At 38.5% G+C, this 17,142-nt stretch overlaps 2 protein-coding genes across 2 annotated transcripts; one reads left to right on the top strand and one right to left on the bottom strand.

Annotated features, from left to right (window-relative positions):
* The first annotated feature begins 2,067 nt into the window (after positions 1-2,067).
* On the top strand, positions 2,068-10,734 carry eif4e1c (eukaryotic translation initiation factor 4E family member 1c). The gene is made up of 7 exons (XM_071480603.1): positions 2,068-2,166; positions 3,553-3,638; positions 7,904-7,999; positions 8,773-8,836; positions 9,027-9,140; positions 9,256-9,395; positions 9,537-10,734. Exons 1-7 carry the CDS (start codon positions 2,149-2,151, stop codon positions 9,649-9,651), a joined length of 633 nt encoding a protein of 210 aa, XP_071336704.1. The 5' UTR covers positions 2,068-2,148; the 3' UTR covers positions 9,652-10,734.
* On the bottom strand, positions 9,999-16,318 carry LOC139622898 (transmembrane protein 150A). Its single transcript, XM_071480602.1, has 7 exons — positions 15,983-16,318; positions 14,706-14,753; positions 14,557-14,619; positions 14,392-14,459; positions 14,173-14,303; positions 13,250-13,427; positions 9,999-12,339 (listed from the first exon to the last, which is right to left on the bottom strand). The coding sequence occupies exons 1-7, from the start codon at positions 16,042-16,044 to the stop codon at positions 12,146-12,148; spliced, it is 744 nt and encodes a 247-aa protein (XP_071336703.1). The 5' UTR covers positions 16,045-16,318; the 3' UTR covers positions 9,999-12,145.
* Positions 16,319-17,142: the final 824 nt, after the last annotated feature.

Genomic DNA, 17,142 nt, shown 5'->3' with positions numbered 1-17,142 from the left:
TCGTACAATTACTGACATATGAAGTAGGCTGATCTGTTTATAACAAACCAAACTCCCCACCACATTTTATTGGTTCATTTTTGTTCAGAAAGCCTCCTTTTCTCTTCTTTCTGAAAATCCCTCACTAGCATACTGTATGACTCACTTCTCAGGAATTTCAGTGAAGTAATTTAGACTTTGTCCTCTTTGGGACTGGAGATGAATCAGTTCTTGTTTTTATACATTTTCTCTTCAGAACAATTAAAATGATCGTTTTTTGTTTTTTTTTCTCTCAGCTGACAATGAGGATGTAAAACCATTTGCTACTGACTCAGTGAGATGACTTACCTAACAAGTTCAACAAACACAGCAGAGAGGACTATAATTGTTGCCATAACCACATAACCCAGTTTTTAGATAAAATGATTCACACCATTGTAAGATACACCATCCAACGCTTTACCTACTGATGCACATTCTGATTCTTCAACTCACAGCATCTGCTGGCAACAAGCTGTTCATACATTCATCAAGCTCTGTAACAGGAACAACTGTACACCTCTGTATGAATGCAGTTATCCAATCAGTCAGTCATGTGGCAACAGTGTCACAATTCGTCTGGGCTTTTTTGTTTCCTCCAGTACAAATATCTGTCGTACTCCATTCACCCACCAGATGTCCCCAGACTTTCTTAACGTCCCCATATCCAGCTGCTGGTTTTGGGGAGTGTTGAACTAGATGTAATTTAACTGGTGGTTTAGCTAAATTTTGCAGCAGCTTTGCTCGTACTCAATCTATATTCACATGTGCGTAGTGGTTCAAGTAGTTCAATTATTTATTTATTTTTTGCCAGTTTTGTGTAGCTAACTACTGAAACTTCAAACAAATTTGGGCATTAAACAAGAAGGACTTTTTTTTTTTTTTTTTAAGTATACCATCGCTTCATCCTGACGTGTTCAGGCAATGCATTTGTCAGTCCATACCACATACTTTACAAAGCCAAAGTGTACACAAAGCCAAATCGAGGCTGTTACCCTAACCCGTCAGGCCACACCCATTATTAGTATGGTGTTCTTAATAAAGATTACATTGAATGTGAATTGTTATGTAATTGTTCTGAAGGTTAGATCACAGTTCTTGTGTTCATCCCTGGATCACTTCTACCGTTCATGTAGCTGATACTGAAATATTTGAAATGAACACCTTCACCTCACCCAGTGCACCAGTTTAAAGTTGTCATCAGAATAAACAAGGACACTGTGTCACAGTCAAGCATGAGTAACGTCATCATTGCTCCCCAAGAGTGGAACACATCAGAGCCAAACATCCTGAGGGCACAGCTGTTGAAATGACACCTGGCAGCAATGGTGGCTGGATTTGTCTACGTTTAGTGGGACTGAACAGCCAGCAGAAACCAAGTAGGGCTGCAGGAATGCGTGGGACATCATCTTAGATGTAAATGTACTGTGTGTATGTGTCTGCCATTCTTGTAGGGTCCATATCCTGCTCAGGTGAGATGCAGGCAAGTGGCCAGGTTAAAAGTTCTCTATGCCATTGAATTGATTGCCAGCGGCAGAAAATATACACCTGTGCTGGTTCTTTACTAAAGTAAAACAACAATACCACAATGTGAAATTACTTTGTTATAAAGTAAAAGCTATGCATTCAAAAGTCTACTTAATTAAAAGTAGCCAGTTCTGTGTCAGTAAGTAAAGTGTTTAGGTGGTTACTTTCCATCACTGATTAAATGGGGACAGGTCAGATGGGTGATATTTACTTCCCCTGTGGCAAAAAATTGTCATTGGGACCCTGCAGAACACCCATTACACATTATTTTCCAGGCACCAAGAAACTTGGGAGCCGATGCTGCAATTACTCATACTCAATGGTAACACAGTGTCCTTGTTTATTCTGAGGACAACTTTAAAGGCGAGGTGAAGGTGTTCATTTCAAATAATTTAGTATCAGATATTTCAACAGTAGAAGCGATCCAGGGCTGAACACAAGAACTGTGATCCTGCCTTTACAGCTATTATAGTGACTACACCACTGCCCTTCTTGGTCTCATGTCACCCACCCTAACATGGACTGAGGCGGCTTCCGTAGGAGTGTGAGTGGTTGGGGAGTGACGCAGGAGCGCTGAACGGGCAGAACATTTCTACTGTCAAGATGGCGACATCGGAGCCGGTAAGAGAGACGAGAGCGACCTGTAAAAAAATCGACCAATGTGCACGGAAAGATCGGCCACATCCTAAGTGTTTCTTGCGAGTTGGTTGTACAATCTCGATCGCTTGAAAAGGCACTCGGTATTTTTTGCGGAGTATGAGAGTTTGAGTCGACAGATGCGTCGGTTGGCGTGGATCAGTTAGCGTTAGCATGCACAGCAATGTGATGCATGAGACTTTGTTGGCAGGGAGGGACTGACTGACTGACTGTCGTTCATTCAAACTCCAATCGTTCATGTGTTTTCTTCGCTTCGATATCAGAGTCAATGTCCTATGGGGGGTTTTAATCAAACGTCAGCACGTTTAAATGCTCATACTCTGATATTATTGATGACATTTATGACAATATGGACACGTGTGTATCTAGCTCGTAGCTAGCGTTGCTCGTCTGTTAAAACTAATGCTAGCTAACGTTAACTTACCTAACAGTGAGGTTAGCTTAGGTTTTACACAGCCGTTTTATTTTATTTTTACTCAGTTTACCAACCTAAAGCTAGCTTTTATGTGTGGCCTGCTAAGTATAATGGTTAAAAACGTAGACGTTGTTGGAAACGATTGTCAAATATTTAAGTTAATAGCCCACTTCAAAATGAATACGTTTCGATAGTGTATCAGTGTAAAATGATATTTGATAGTGTCACAGGTATAAATTAATAACCACATTGTTGACATGACGGCCTACCAAGAGTTTATTTTATTTTGCTGGGACAGTTATACAGGTCGGGAACTAGTAAGAACAAATTCAAGATCGGCGCAAGACCTAATTTAAGCTGCACTGTGATATAACCAGAGCCGAAACCATTAATACATGGAAATTATTTTGATAATCATTTAATTTACTTTTTTTTCTTTTCTTTTTTTTGGCAAAACTAGTGAAAAGATGCCAGACAGACGCCTTTTCAGCTTTTCAAATTAGGGCATTTGCTGCTTTTCTTTGTCATATATCACAGTAAACTGTACATACTAATGAAATGAGTTTGGGACAGTTGCTTAGACAATTTTCTTCTGCAAGTTTTTAGGAGAACATTTTCACGATTTCTTTAGGTTTTGTAGACAAACTGATTAACTGAAAAAATAATTGGCAGATTTATTGATTAAAAGAACAATCATTAGTTGCGACCTGTAACCAAAATACCCCATCTTCCCTATTATCACCAGACAGGTAAAGAAAATAAAATACAATACATCCCCTACATCTCAATATTTGCATAAAGCCTGTGCTAATGCCACACTTAAATGATGGTGATCAGTGGACACGCAGGGATGAGACTGACATAGAATCATATTTTATATGAATGTCTTGTTTTCAAAGCAGGTTTATGATGAGCTTGTGCATATCTGTCCTCAGAAAACAGCTGAAACTGAAGATCAACAGACTGACAGCCAAGTCGTTGCAAATCCTGAGCAGTATATCAAGCACCCCTTGCAAAACAGGTGAGAATAAAACAGCTGCTGTGCTGCAAGATGTTGCAACCAAAAGGTGTTGGTGCCTACACTGACTGTTGTATTCTGATGTTCATGGAGTTTTAGACGGCACCAACTGCAGTACAAAATGTACCATGCAAACAGCTTTTTCTGAGTATCAGAAGTTCATTAATGAAGAACCCTAACCCTAACCCTTTGAGGGCATTTTGCAGCAGATCCTGGAATCCAGCTCCTTGATAACATGTGCTCTACTGCCGTTAAAAGTGGCATTAAAATGTGTTTTGTTTTCTGTCTCAGTCACAACAGAAATAATGGGACCTCGGGTTATTTATTGGATGTCTTGACTTATGTCACATAACATGGAGGAGAGACCTTCAGGCTGAAACAAGCTATGCAAGCTATGCTATGTAGCATGTCACAGGCAGTAAAACTGAATTGTTCTGTTAAAGAAAAAAAAACTTTAAAGTAAGGGCCCTTTAGAATAAATTCAATAATCTGCTTATTCAAGTTCATGCTGACACTTTTTTTTAACAATTGGCAAATTAAAGACACTGCATCCCCCTTGCACTGAAAGGCCATTTCATCCTTTTTTTTTTTTTTGGAGAAAGTCTTGAATATAGAGACAAGTCAGATTGCTTCTCTGCAGCGACTAAGGATTTGTGTTAACTGATAAGTGCTTTGTAAACCTGTGTTTTGTACTGATGTGTTTTAACAGTTACATTTCCAGTGAAATGATTTGGAGCACTGTAGTAAACCTAAATGATCCAAAAAAAATATTTTGTAACATTTAGTGGTTCTAGTTTGCCATAGCAAAGAGTCACAAAAAACATTAGTGTAAATCATTTACAGGTAAGTAGAATAATTTAAGTTGGGGGGGGGTTAAGTTTAAATCAGAGGCATAGGATGGAGAATTCTGCTTTCTATTCTGCATGTTAGTGTTGCAGTTGTTATTCACTATTGTCCTTTTAGAAATGTTATAATAGTTCTATGGCGGTGACGACCTATTCAGTAGCATTGTACAGTTGGTTTGGGAAATGCTGAACTGTTCACTTAGCAAGTCACTTTCTAGGCCATTCTGCTTGTTCAGCTCAGCTTCAGAGGTCAAGGTTGTCCACCTCTGCCGCTCTTGTCTAGCCCTCTGCAGTACTGGTTTTAGTTGCACAGGTTTTATTTGAACATACTCTTGTCTGGATATTTTATTGTGATGCCTCTATTGTGACACCCATAACAATAGATGTCTCAGTTAGAGGGCTAGGTGTTGTCACTTCCATCTTGCTTCACTTACTGTTTTTAACCACAAGGAAGTCCTGTTAAATGATTTGGAGTTTGTTGTAAAATATTATGTACAAACAGGTTGTAACTTATCTGATGTCACAGTCACAAATCCTTGCTCCAGTAGTTAGCAGGAATGGTCCTGTTGCTCAATGAATGACTGAGTTAGTCAGATAAATGTAGTGTTAGTATGCCATAATGGCTTTTGTTCCTAAAAGCAAGTTGAAGTTTAGCCCAACTTGCACTGAACCCAAACCAGCAAAAAATAGGTTTAGTCAGAGTTGTCTGCACGTTGAAGGAGCTGACGACATGTGAAACTCAACTTGTAGAAACTTGCTTGAAATAGGTAAAGCAACAGTATTAATATCATATTCACTTTTATTTTTGTCAAAAGCTTGGAGCTTGTTCTGTGAAGGTGAATGCTCCGATGGATTTGAACAGGCTGTGCAGCTCTATTGCAGTGCTGTAACATAAGTAGACATGATGATCACTTTCAAGTTTCAAGTCATGATTTTCACTTGGCACTGAAATAAAGGGAAACCAACAGCTGCCGATAAATAGGAAAAAAAAAATCAGTTTTTGAGACCCTGTAGTCTTCTGTAGAAAATGTCCTGTACTAATATACAGTCTACAGTCTAGTCACTGCTCTAAAAATGAAAAACACCAATATTCTTTATGCTTGTGCTCCCCTGAACTCATTTCCAGACATGGCTGCACCTTCCTTTACAGAACTCCATGAATGAAGGTGCTATAAAAGAGAATGCCAAAATCCACTGGTTTTAAAAAGATGAACCCACAGTCTTCAGAGCAGAAAATAATTTCTGCTATGAGGAGTCTCAAATATCTACAACCATTCATAAATTCACATCGAGCCTCTTTCACTCATGAAATTCAGTTCACTCGTCAGAGGGAGTGAATCAGCTGTATAATGTCTTGTCTGGCTCAGGGAAAGTCAGAGAATTATAATTAGAATAAGCATTAAAATAACTCTGTCATCACACTTACAACAAAATTCACCACTGAGTTGCTTTATGGGAAATGTAGGATACAGTGTTCATTGCAGCTATACTCTTGTAGATATTAAAAGTAAAAAATATCTTTGACTTTGCCTCTTCAGTTTTGTTCAGATTTTAAAATCTGCCCCCCAGCTTCACAGAAGTGACTAATACCCTTTTTAAACCAGAATTAGCGAGTACAGGCAGGTTTTTTTAAAAGCAGCTAAAAAAGACAGTTAACACCTTTTACACTGCCGCACAAGTTTGCCCTATCTGTTCGGACTGAGGACACACGCACAACTGTGGGGACGTCATCAAACGCAGTTACACAGGGGACACAGAGTGAGCTGTTAGCTGCCGTGCAGACTCCTATCCCAGGGTTGGAGCTCTCGAAACCTCCGTATAAGACACTTTGTTTGGTGATTGTGTGTTTTTAAAACGTATCTCGTGGCTGCCGCTCATTCTTGCAGGCCCAAGGGCAGTGTTGCCACAGTGTTTGTTGTTTGACAGCACTGTGCTGGGCAGGTGACAGATTTACAGTGTTTGTGCTTTGAAAGATGTAAAAGGGTCAAAAATTAGCATGTTCACCTGGGTCTTGTGGTCACATCAATGCCGATTGGAGCCAGGGACAATAAATACCCGGGTCTACTGCAGAGTCATTTGACCCGGATGTGAGTGCCGATTGTACCCTTTTCCATTGCTAACAAAAGCCAGTGGAAAAGTCAGTCAGTCATTGGAGTACCCCTTTAATAAGACTGTGGATTTCTCTCTCTCTCTCTAAGTAAAGTTTAGTTTAAATACTTCTCAGAATATTTCCATGACCACAAATGCATATTTGCATTTATTCCGTTTATTTTGCCAATTTAAGTTAATATAAACAATATTTTATATAGTTCAGAATATTTTAATCCAGTTGTCATACAGTATGTTTTTGGATGGATGTCATCTAGCATCATTTATCAACTTTTCAAGCAATTTCCCATTGAAAGTAGTAGTTTAGAGTTCCACAACAGTTTTCAACTATATCCCCAATCTTTCGCACATTGACCATACACAGTCCAGCCGTTTACTACTTTTGACACTTGTCTTGTTAGATGAGACATTTTAATTTATACCATTTTGAAGTAAAAACCTCACTGCTTCTTTCAGACACTGTGTTGATCCTTGTTTAGTCTCTCCACTTGTGTTGCCTTTATTTCGAAATCAGAGCCCACAGTTAGCTGAAATAGCTACACCTGAGTTTGGCAATCCAGTTCACCGCCCACGCCTGAGGAAGAGGGTTAGCTGGATTAGAATTAAAAACGGTTTGAATTGGTTCACCACATATTAGTCTGGCAGAATTTAGTGACATACGAGGAGCATCAGTGGCTGATCTGTTGTTGACCATGTTTGTCCACATGCATGTATGCAAACTGCATCCTTGGCTGGTGATGCCTCCTGTGCTGTGTAATAATGTAACAGTGAAGTTGCTTTGGCACAATTACTGTCTTATCCTCTGATTTTGCTTTGCTCAGTTGCTGTTGTGATGGTGGGGGCACAGGGTTCAGCTGATGTCCTCTCATTGCCCTCATCCCTCCCCTGCTAGCCCCACCCCTCCTGGGAATAGATGAAAGAATAACAACAGCCATCATAAACAAAGGCTGCATTTGTAGTGCCTCTGATGGCCGGCTTTCTCTGTTCTTTGCATTGATATGCATGCTTTTGTGACTAGCTGTTGTGTTTTGTTGTGACATTGGGTATGTGTATCTGTGTTATCAGGGGTCTGGCTCAAGTTTATTTTGTTTTTCATACAAAAGCACTTCCAGCAAATGCATTTTTAGACATTTCATCATTCTGCTTATCAGAAATGTTCCTGATTTGTTTTTCAGTTTAAGAAAATAGCAGTGACTGCAAAATAAAGAAATAAGAAATGATTGTAATTGCATTATTCTGCTGAAGTCATTTTCCCACAGTCCTATGTGTGCACAGTGCTATGAGTGTTTTGATTCTTGTCTTTCCCTCTCTCAGATGGGCCCTGTGGTATTTCAAAAACGACAAGAGCAAAAGCTGGACAGAGAACTTGCGTCTCATTTCCAAGTTTGACACAGTGGAAGACTTTTGGGCGTAAGTTTTCTCTAATCTGCAGTGAAATTATGATTTTCTCACTTTATGGAGGTATGAGTGGACTGTTTTTGAAGAATGGCATTTGTTAGAAGTAACTGTCTTTCACTCAGTGACATACATGAAGGGATTTCTTAAACGCCAAAACACTTTATTATTCAGATTTAAATCAGTTATGCTCTCACACTGACAGGCACAGATCACTGACACAGTGGTGTAAAACCACATTAAAATAACATGGGGGCATCTCTTCTTTGTTTAGGCGCTCATTTTCCTCTGTCTGCTCCTCACTTATTGTATGCGCATCTGCAATATATGGTATTTTTCATTCAGATGTATATTTTAGACATCTGAATATTTTGTCCTTTGGCTGACATTCAGTAATATCGAATATCATAATATTTCCTGGCATATGTGATATTTTTGATTTGATTTGAAAAATCTTTTTGCAGCTTTGCACAGACTGCCCTGTATCCTGGCATGGATTGCTTATACCTATAACATAAAATACAACAATATAAATATATTATAATCCACCCCTGGATAAGATGCAAAATGTAGGTTTCTGAAATATTAGCCTGCCAACTTTTATGGAAAGCAACTAGCATGTTTTCACATAAGACATGTAAAATGCTGTGAGACAGGCTCATTGTATACCACTTTACTGGTGTTAAATTACTTTGGTATTCTTCACTGTGCTGTTAATCTGAACCATGGCGGATGAAGCTTGCGCTGTCACTTAAGTCATAATTTTGGTTATTCTGTGTTTCTTACAGATTATACAACCACATACAGCAACCAAGCAAACTTGGCTTTGGCTGTGATTATTGCTTATTTAAGGTAAGGCTTTATTGTGTTTTATTATGAAAATACAGTTTTATTTCCCTTGTCATCTATTGGGACATTTGCAGCATGTAAAATTAAACTCTTTTGAGCAGAAGCTAAATGTGTCAGTGCTGATTCATAGTAGTGCTACAATATGAAGAAACCATTTGTTAGTTGTTAATAACTGTTTCACTTTGTGTGCTAGGATGGGATTAAGCCAATGTGGGAGGACGACAGGAACAAGCTCGGGGGTCGATGGCTGATGACTCTCAACAAACAACAGAGACACAATGACCTTGACCGTTACTGGATGGAGACGGTAAGACCACTTTTCATTGAGCAAGTAAACAAAATGAACCAACCACGAATCATGGTTAAAAAAAAAAAAAAGAACAGTATAATTCATGTAGTGTGTGACATTTTGTGCCCTCCAGCTCTTGTGTTTAGTCGGTGAGTCATTCGATGAGGCAAGTGAAGATGTGTGTGGAGCTGTGGTCAACGTCAGACCCAAAGGTGACAAAATAGCCATCTGGACGAGCAACTGCCAAAACAGGGACGCCATCATGACGATAGGGTGAGTAGTAAGGTCACCTTGTTAATAGGAGAAAAATACAAAAAGATGTGTAGATTTGCTAACTAAAGCTGGCCACTAGATGGTGACACTATGTTAGCATTCATCTTCACACAGCATTCAACTTTCAACTCGTTTCCACAGGCAACTTTATAAGGAGCGCCTGAACCTCCCCATCAAAGCCATGATCGGCTACCAGTCACATGACGACACATCTAGCAAGAGCGGATCCACCACCAAGAACATGTACTCCGTTTGAACCCCCCCAACCGTGTCAACTTGCTGTAGATTTAAACAATTACAACCTGCATCATCACATTAATAATTTTTTGAGTTGTCAACTACTGTAGTGTCATTTCCTTTTACTGAGAAGACAATTGTTCATAGTGTGTACAGTTGGCGTTCCCCCGACTTAAGAAATCAGTGGAGCTATAGTTATAAATGCGAGGAGGCCATAAAGGAAAAGAGCATTAGGATGAAATGTCATACGTGAGCAAGAGAACACAAATGATTTTTAGAGTTGAAGAGTTCTGTGATAATACCAGTGACCTCCACTAGCTTAGCTGAGAACAAGCTGGTTTCAGTACTTAATGGCTTTGAGTTGCAAAAAAAAAAAAAAAAAAACATTTCTTAACAGCAAGGCCTTGTGTTTTTCTCATGCTGAGTTCTCACTCCTTACAAAAAGTGTTTCTCACCTCACAGGTAAAGATGGTAGGCAACTTATCCTCTCACAGAACAAATTTTAAGGGCAATTTTAACTTGATTTATCCAGAAGTGTTAAGCATGAGCTGGACTTTCAGACGCACCGGTTTGAAGAATCTACAGTATCTTAAAGGTTTGTAAAAGCTGTGGTCACACTCCAAAGTGTAGGGTTTGGATGCAAGGCCACTAATTGTTTCAGCCATGCTGGAATCATGACACATTGCTTGTAGTAGTTTTTGAACTTTTTTTCTCTTCCCCTTACATTTATTTATAATGTATGCATTGCAGTTGAACTACTTAGTTGAAACACAACCATAAAATTCGTGTTTTTCAAATTGTTTATTTTTTTTTTTTCACTTTTTTGTTATTAAGGTTAATAATGTGGACTACTGCATATAGGTGACATTTTTTACAGTGTACCATACAGTAAAGATGCTGACAGACTTAGGTGTGCTTTTCACTGTTTTCTTCCTAACAAAAACTGTAGATAATGTCGCACTCCTCTCTCGGTTGATGCGAAGGAAAGATGATATTCATTGTGAAATGACTTAGGTCATAATGTATCTTTATTATCTGTAATTCCAGGATGTATATTACCTTCTTTCAAGTAAAGGTTAAGTGCTTTGCATTAAAACCAGAACCATGTTGCCTCGTTTTGTGAGAATTTATGGTTTCGGTGTCTCAGGTGTAGCACTGAATCATGATAAAAGCAGATTTTTTTTTTGTTTGTTTTTTTTACCACTTGGGGGCAGTGGAAATAACATAACGCATTTAAAGGTGATGCAGTGAACTTGTTGGCACATGGTGCATGTATACAACATCCAGCAGCATTACTGCTCAAGGACCACAAATATAAAAAATATCTCAAATGAAATAACCAAACCTGTAACTCTGGCTCAGAATTATGTAATGTTGGACCAAGTCACTCAAAAAAGCGAGACTATGTCAGTTCCTTTAACCTCCTTAACAAAAGTGAACATCAAAATTTGCTCAATGGAGTGAAGATCAATGTCAAAACACAGACACCAGACTTTAGAGAAAGAATTTCAAAAACATGTAAATGATCTGTATCTGCCCCAAAACTTAATGGATTCTTCCGTGGCCCATGTCTCATCCCTCCACCAAGCTTGGTACAAATAAGTTCAGTGCTTTTTTTTTTTTAATCATACTGGCAAACAAACAGGCAAACATAACCTCCTTGATTGAGGTAATTACATTCAGATATCATCACTCTAGTTTGACGCTCAAATACATTGAAAAAGATTAATAGTCCACACCTAAAAACTTTGTAATGGAACAGATACAGGCAACACCCACTATTCTGTGCGTAGCCAACATTGGACTTTTACATACTTTTCCATCTTAACCTGTTGAGATGTTGCCTTGCCTGTTTTTTCAATGCACTATGACAGAACTGTCAAACTCATTTTTCTGTCACTCATGCAGTCAAACAGGATCTTGTGACGTCACGTGAACTTAAAATATCTGAATAGGTGTTACGCAATGTCCTCCACCCTTCTGATAGACCTTCACAGTCAAATCTGAATAACAGGACTTGTCAGTTTGTGCAGTGTTCATGATTTTAATAAAGTGCCAAAGCTATACTTAAGTGCTTAGATCTTAATGTTAAGAGATCATAAGAGACCAGTTGTGACATTTTCACGACATTCAACCCTCACTAGTGTACCTGATGAAGAATTTTTAGTTCATTGCTGATTATACCAACATCCAACAAGGAGTTATTGCACAAAAAATAATCAACATATTGTAAATGAGGTCTATCGGAGTATAACACCTCAGTTAATTGTTCTGTGGCAGAGCATCAGCGTAACCTGTAGAAAAGTACAACATGGCCAATATGTTTTGTTCATTTGCTGTACAAGTTAGTTTGTTTCAATAAATATGGAACGTTAAACAAAAGGAACAGAAATGCCAAGTAAAAAAAAAAATTATTGGTTCCCCAGCCATGGTCCAGCCACTGTCTTTAAAGATGTCTTAGTAAGTCCGTCCTCACTGCCTCTGTGTGTCAGCTGGACCCTGGCAGCCTCATATCAGGACAATGTCATCATCAATGGCTTCTCTTCCCCTCGTTTGCTCAACAGATTTGAAATCATAAAAGACGAGAAGAAGCAAAATTCCACAGCGTAGCTGAGTTCAAACAACTCCAGGTTGACACTGAGCATCCACTCAAATACAGCAGACAGATGAATGTAAAAACCCTCCTCTTGGGCAAACAAAACTGTATCTGAAGGTTTTCAAGTTAAGGATGTGCGGAACAGACAGTTGCAGTCAAGTGTTTCACTGGTGAATAACCACCCCACACAACCGAAGATCACATCAAAACCATTGAAGGTGTTGGTTTGCAGCCTAAACACTTGTATGAAAACAAATCAGACAAATGCACTTTTATTGGATGTCTAGAGGTGCTATGCTCCAGTTCAAAGAAGCCTTTTGGGTGCATGGTAAACATTATCAGGAATCTAATGCAAGTCTGCTTGCCTTCGGTTTAGCACTTCTAGATATACTACCACCTGGACAAGTCCTCACAGATATACCTTAAGCCCACTGCAGTGAGTATGTGCTCATTTCCAATACTTTTTACTACACAAGGAAACATGTGCTATAGGGTGCCGGCTCTTATCCTGTGATACAGAACTTCACCTTCTTGCACATATAGGCTAGTGTGTATGTAGACACTGTATTGAATACTGACTTTAGCCACTGCAAACATGGATGTGTCCATGCTAGTGTCAAGGTGCCTCTGAACTGAATTAAACCCTAAACTCCTCCAGTAGAGGATTGTTGAGTCACTGTGCGGCTTCTAGATGTAAGAGTGTGAAATGTGAAGCTGAGTGTTACGGGAAAACAGTGGTTAAAGATTGATGGCTAAAATGCCATTCATACATATCTACTTCTGTCAGATGGACTGTAGTGGCCAGTCCCACTTTGTAAACAGAGCAGCAGGCCAGAACCAAATAAAGCACAAAGGGACTGTGATGCTGTACTGCAGCTGGTGAGAGTTACTCAAGCGTCACTGCTGAGGTCAACTGTTGACATGGCCTGTTTGAAGCCACACCAAATGAACCTTATAAAGTTTACTATCATGCAGTCACACGAGGACAATTAATTTAGCTCCAAGGTTTATAAAAGGATACAGCAGATGGTGACAATGGTCTGAATCACAGTGGAGACGATGCGCAACGGGTAGAGAACCCTTTCATATCCTGTCAGCACACACTTCCCGGTCAGCGCAGTGAGCAGGACAGTGTAGAAGCAGATGCACATGAAGCTGATGGCAGCTCCAAGGTAGTGAAGGAGTGACAAATGAAGTGGCTGCGGAGGACAGTCAGCAGTTTCAAGGGTCAATACATGAAGAGATGGTTGAAATCATGGCAGCAATTGTTGTAAAGATTGTTAAACTTGTGGATGTGTATACTGCTTTTCTGTACTACTGCACTATTAACTGATCAAAGCTATAATAACCTCATGGAGATGGAGTAAAACAAAATAACTGTCACCTGACAAATTGGAATTTTTAATTTGAGGGACTTCCTAAGCAGCCAGGTGAATGTCCTCAGGGGAGAAAAACATGTTTATTCTTGCTTCATTTTAATTTTGTAATAACTTGCTCTGATTCACTTTACTCGCTGGTGAGTAAATGTTATGGTCTGGTAATATCAAAATGTGTTATGAAAAAAAAAGCTTCTTGATTGGTTTGTGCGATAACAAATGGGAAATTGAGGATTATGAGGTACTGATATGGGTATTAAGCTTCTATTCCATTTTTTTACATGGTAGAATTAACAATTCAAAAAATTCAGTTTTTTAACTGAGTGTTAAAAAGAAACTTTGGAAGGGGTATACAATCTTTGCCAACTTTGCTTATGCTCCAAAGCATTACAGACAACTTTAAACAAATTGTGCTCTACCTTTGTATGCTGTCTCATCACCAGTGCAAATCAAAGCAGTTCTGCTTGATTGTTAACATTACATGATGAGGACAAAGCTTACTGTTTTCTCTCTCACAGTTATACAGTATTTACTGTCAAACATACTCAGCAGGAAGTGCAGTACTTACATTGCAGTTTCCTGCTGCGAAAGCCCCAAGGGCTGCCACCACACCAAATACCAGTGCAAACTTGCTCAGCATGGAATGGCACGCATGTCTCTCCATAACATGGCCATGGTGGAGTATACAGAACAGCAGAACTAAAGAGGAGATCATAGGTTATATAACACAAATCAGTCATATCATGTATAGTACATGTTGAGTTAGGCCTTTATCAGGTAAACTCACACAGAAAGGATCCAGCGTTGATTGTTGCAGTAAAAAGAGAATTTTCTGGTGGAGTGGCTCCACTGGAGCTGGAATCACATAGTTTATTCAGTTAGCTATCTCTCACTATTTGATTCCAGTAGCAAGAATAAGCAAAAGATGGATTTTAGTAAACTGTATTTTTACCTTATGGTGGGAGCAAAGCAACATCCAGCTGAGAAATTCCCTCTGCAGTAGTTCCCAACCCTCCTGAGAACAAATTAATGAAGGTTTAGAGAATCTGTTACATTCAAATATTGATGGTTAAACATTTACAAAAATGAGACACAACTTACCAGTCACTGAGGGAGCACACATGATTGTTGGAGAAGGCTAGGCCATATCTGGATATATAAAACAGAAGAAAAATTATAGTGACAATATTTAAATCATAATAATAAATATGTGAGATTAGTGATTTGATAGGAATTCAAACAACAGCATTATCTTCCACTTTTTCAGAATAAAAGTAGATCATTAACAGCACATTCCTCTTGACTGCATCAACCTACGATTTATGATGTCTTGGATGTTAAATAAATATTTTCCAACTCTGGAAAACCTATGGCAGCAATAAATGATCATGGTTAGAAGAGAGTACACTTCCTACCAGGCACCAATCATTTTATTCTACCACTAACATTGTTTTTTTTAAAAACATTTTAGTTGTGTATTCATCACTATACAACTCATGCTGATTGATCAATAAACCACTACAAATATTTCTGACAATGAAAAGAAGGAACATCTGACAGCAGTCAGAAGAATGAGATCCTACAGTTGGCAAAACTGATTAACTTCAATATTATTTGATATATACAGTCTGATGAAACAGTGTTGTGTATGCAAGATGTTGAAGTTCAGTCAAAGTCTAAATGGAAGTGAATGGCAAAACAAAAATTAAGCAAATAGGAAAAAAATTACTGCATGTGTAGTCACTGATGACTAACAGAGCTTAATAATTGTCCACACGAATAACAATCTGATTTACAAGAATGCGTGTCTTGAATGAAGAAGCAATTTCTTGAATGATATTGTGTTTTGAGATTTCTGACTGTCTGGTGTACACACCTTGTGGCAGACAAAACTAGTCAGATCACATATTTCAAATGCTGCTGTTCCACTAAATGAAAACGGTGGATGCGTTTTCTCATGTCAATGAAATTCTAATGTTGCTTGGAAGTGGACTTTCCAACACTTTCCACAGACAGCACATACATAGAGCTGAAATATTATAATAAAACCATGTGAAAAGCAAAATAAAAATCTTGATGATTAATCATGGAGTAGTTCAGATACACTGCTGTCAGTAGTGCCTGGCAGGAGTCGCATAATCATCAAACCTTATCAACAGCATTAAACTATAAGCTTTAAGATGTGAATAATACTCATGAACAGATGATTTACTGGCCCATTTAGGATGTTTAATAGGTGTAAAACTAATGTTAACTTGGCAGTAGCATGACAACACGCAGGAGATGCAGAATAAACGTTCTACTTGTAAAAACAAGTTCTAATAGTTTCAACAGGTTGTGAAGACAAATCAGAAAATCTGGATTTCAGGTTAACTTACACAGTCCATGTTCCAATGAAGGACACCAGAGAGAGGGAGATGGGGAAGAAAATCCAGAGCATGTCTTGGCGGTGAGGAAGACAAGTAACAAATGAAAGTGGGGTTTTCTTAAGTCCTGGTGCCTTTTCACAAGCAGTAGATCTCTTTGGGTATTTATAGAGTCCTCATGAAGACAACTTCATACCTACATAGCAAGATTAGTACTACAACAAAACTCAAAGTCTTAACCCTAAAAATTATATGTTGAAAGTGTAGTTCTTCTTCAGACAGACAACTGTGCTTCTGTTGTTAGTTATAGCCTTCCACCATTCAGAGTACAGCCCCTTATGGGAGAGTCAGTTGTTCTCTGCCACTCCTTTGGAGCACTACCTTGCTCTGTCAGAACAGATGTTGGGAAACATGGGGCTGGCCTTCTTAAGCCATATTGTTTGTTTCATTTCAGACAGACTCACCTATATATGATCGTCACTGGAGTGTTTTTTATACACTACCAAGCAGTTCTGGATTTAAAATATGAACTCTTCCAACATGATGTGTGTGTCTGTATGCACAGACATTGATTTTGAAAGAATTTTTTTGAGACAAAACAATAGCTCTGTAATCGCAGTTACATAACAAATGCTTTGAGTGTGTTGAGAAATGTGCTTTGTTTTTTCCTGTCATCCAGTGGTGGAAAGTATTTAATTAGTTACTTAAGTATTTCTATTATATGCTAGTTTATGTTTCTGAAATACATTTTGGAGGGAAATATTGTAGTTTTTACACCACTAAATTCATTCAACACGACCAATACTAGTCCTTGTCCTTTGAGTATTATTATAGTACCTCTACAACACAATGGGACAGGGGGAAATATAGCACTTTTCACTCCACTTCATTAATTTGGTAACATTAGTTACCAATTACTTTGTAGACTCCAATTAATAGTAGAAAATTTACTCAACAAATAAATTATGATGTGTTATTATAGGTTGAGATAAGACTTTGATGATCCCTGGGACCAAATTCACAGACTACCCAGTAATTTAAATTACTTCCACCTTTACAAGCTGCAATATTAAAGTGAGGTACATTAATGATAAACTATTCATATAATATACAACAATATTCTGAAATGGGCAATTCTGCACAATGAGTGCTTTTGTTTTGGTACTTTAAGT

The sequence above is a fragment of the Trachinotus anak genome, unplaced genomic scaffold (assembly GCF_046630095.1).
Source record: "Trachinotus anak isolate AG129_WGS33_773 ecotype Australia unplaced genomic scaffold, CSIRO_AGI_Tana_v1 ptg000007l, whole genome shotgun sequence".
NCBI lineage: Eukaryota > Metazoa > Chordata > Actinopteri > Carangiformes > Carangidae > Trachinotus > Trachinotus anak.
Note: the sequence above shows the minus strand (reverse complement) of the source record. Positions and strands in the feature narration are given on the sequence as shown.

Bases quoted from the DNA above. Each gene is read 5' to 3' on its own strand.
- LOC139622898 (XM_071480602.1), bottom strand. From the start codon at position 16,044: ATGCTCTGGATTTTCTTCCCCATCTCCCTCTCTCTGGTGTCCTTCATT. The intron at 14,304-14,391 runs GTGAGTTTACCT...TCTCCTCTTTAG, and splicing joins CAACGCTGGATCCTTTCTGT to TTCTGCTGTTCTGTATACTC. The intron at 12,340-13,249 runs GTATCCTTTTAT...GAAAACCTTCAG, and splicing joins GACCATTGTCACCATCTGCT to ATACAGTTTTGTTTGCCCAA.
- eif4e1c (XM_071480603.1), top strand. The intron at 3,639-7,903 runs GTGAGAATAAAA...TCCCTCTCTCAG, and splicing joins AAGCACCCCTTGCAAAACAG to ATGGGCCCTGTGGTATTTCA. The intron at 9,141-9,255 runs GTAAGACCACTT...TGTGCCCTCCAG, and splicing joins ACCGTTACTGGATGGAGACG to CTCTTGTGTTTAGTCGGTGA.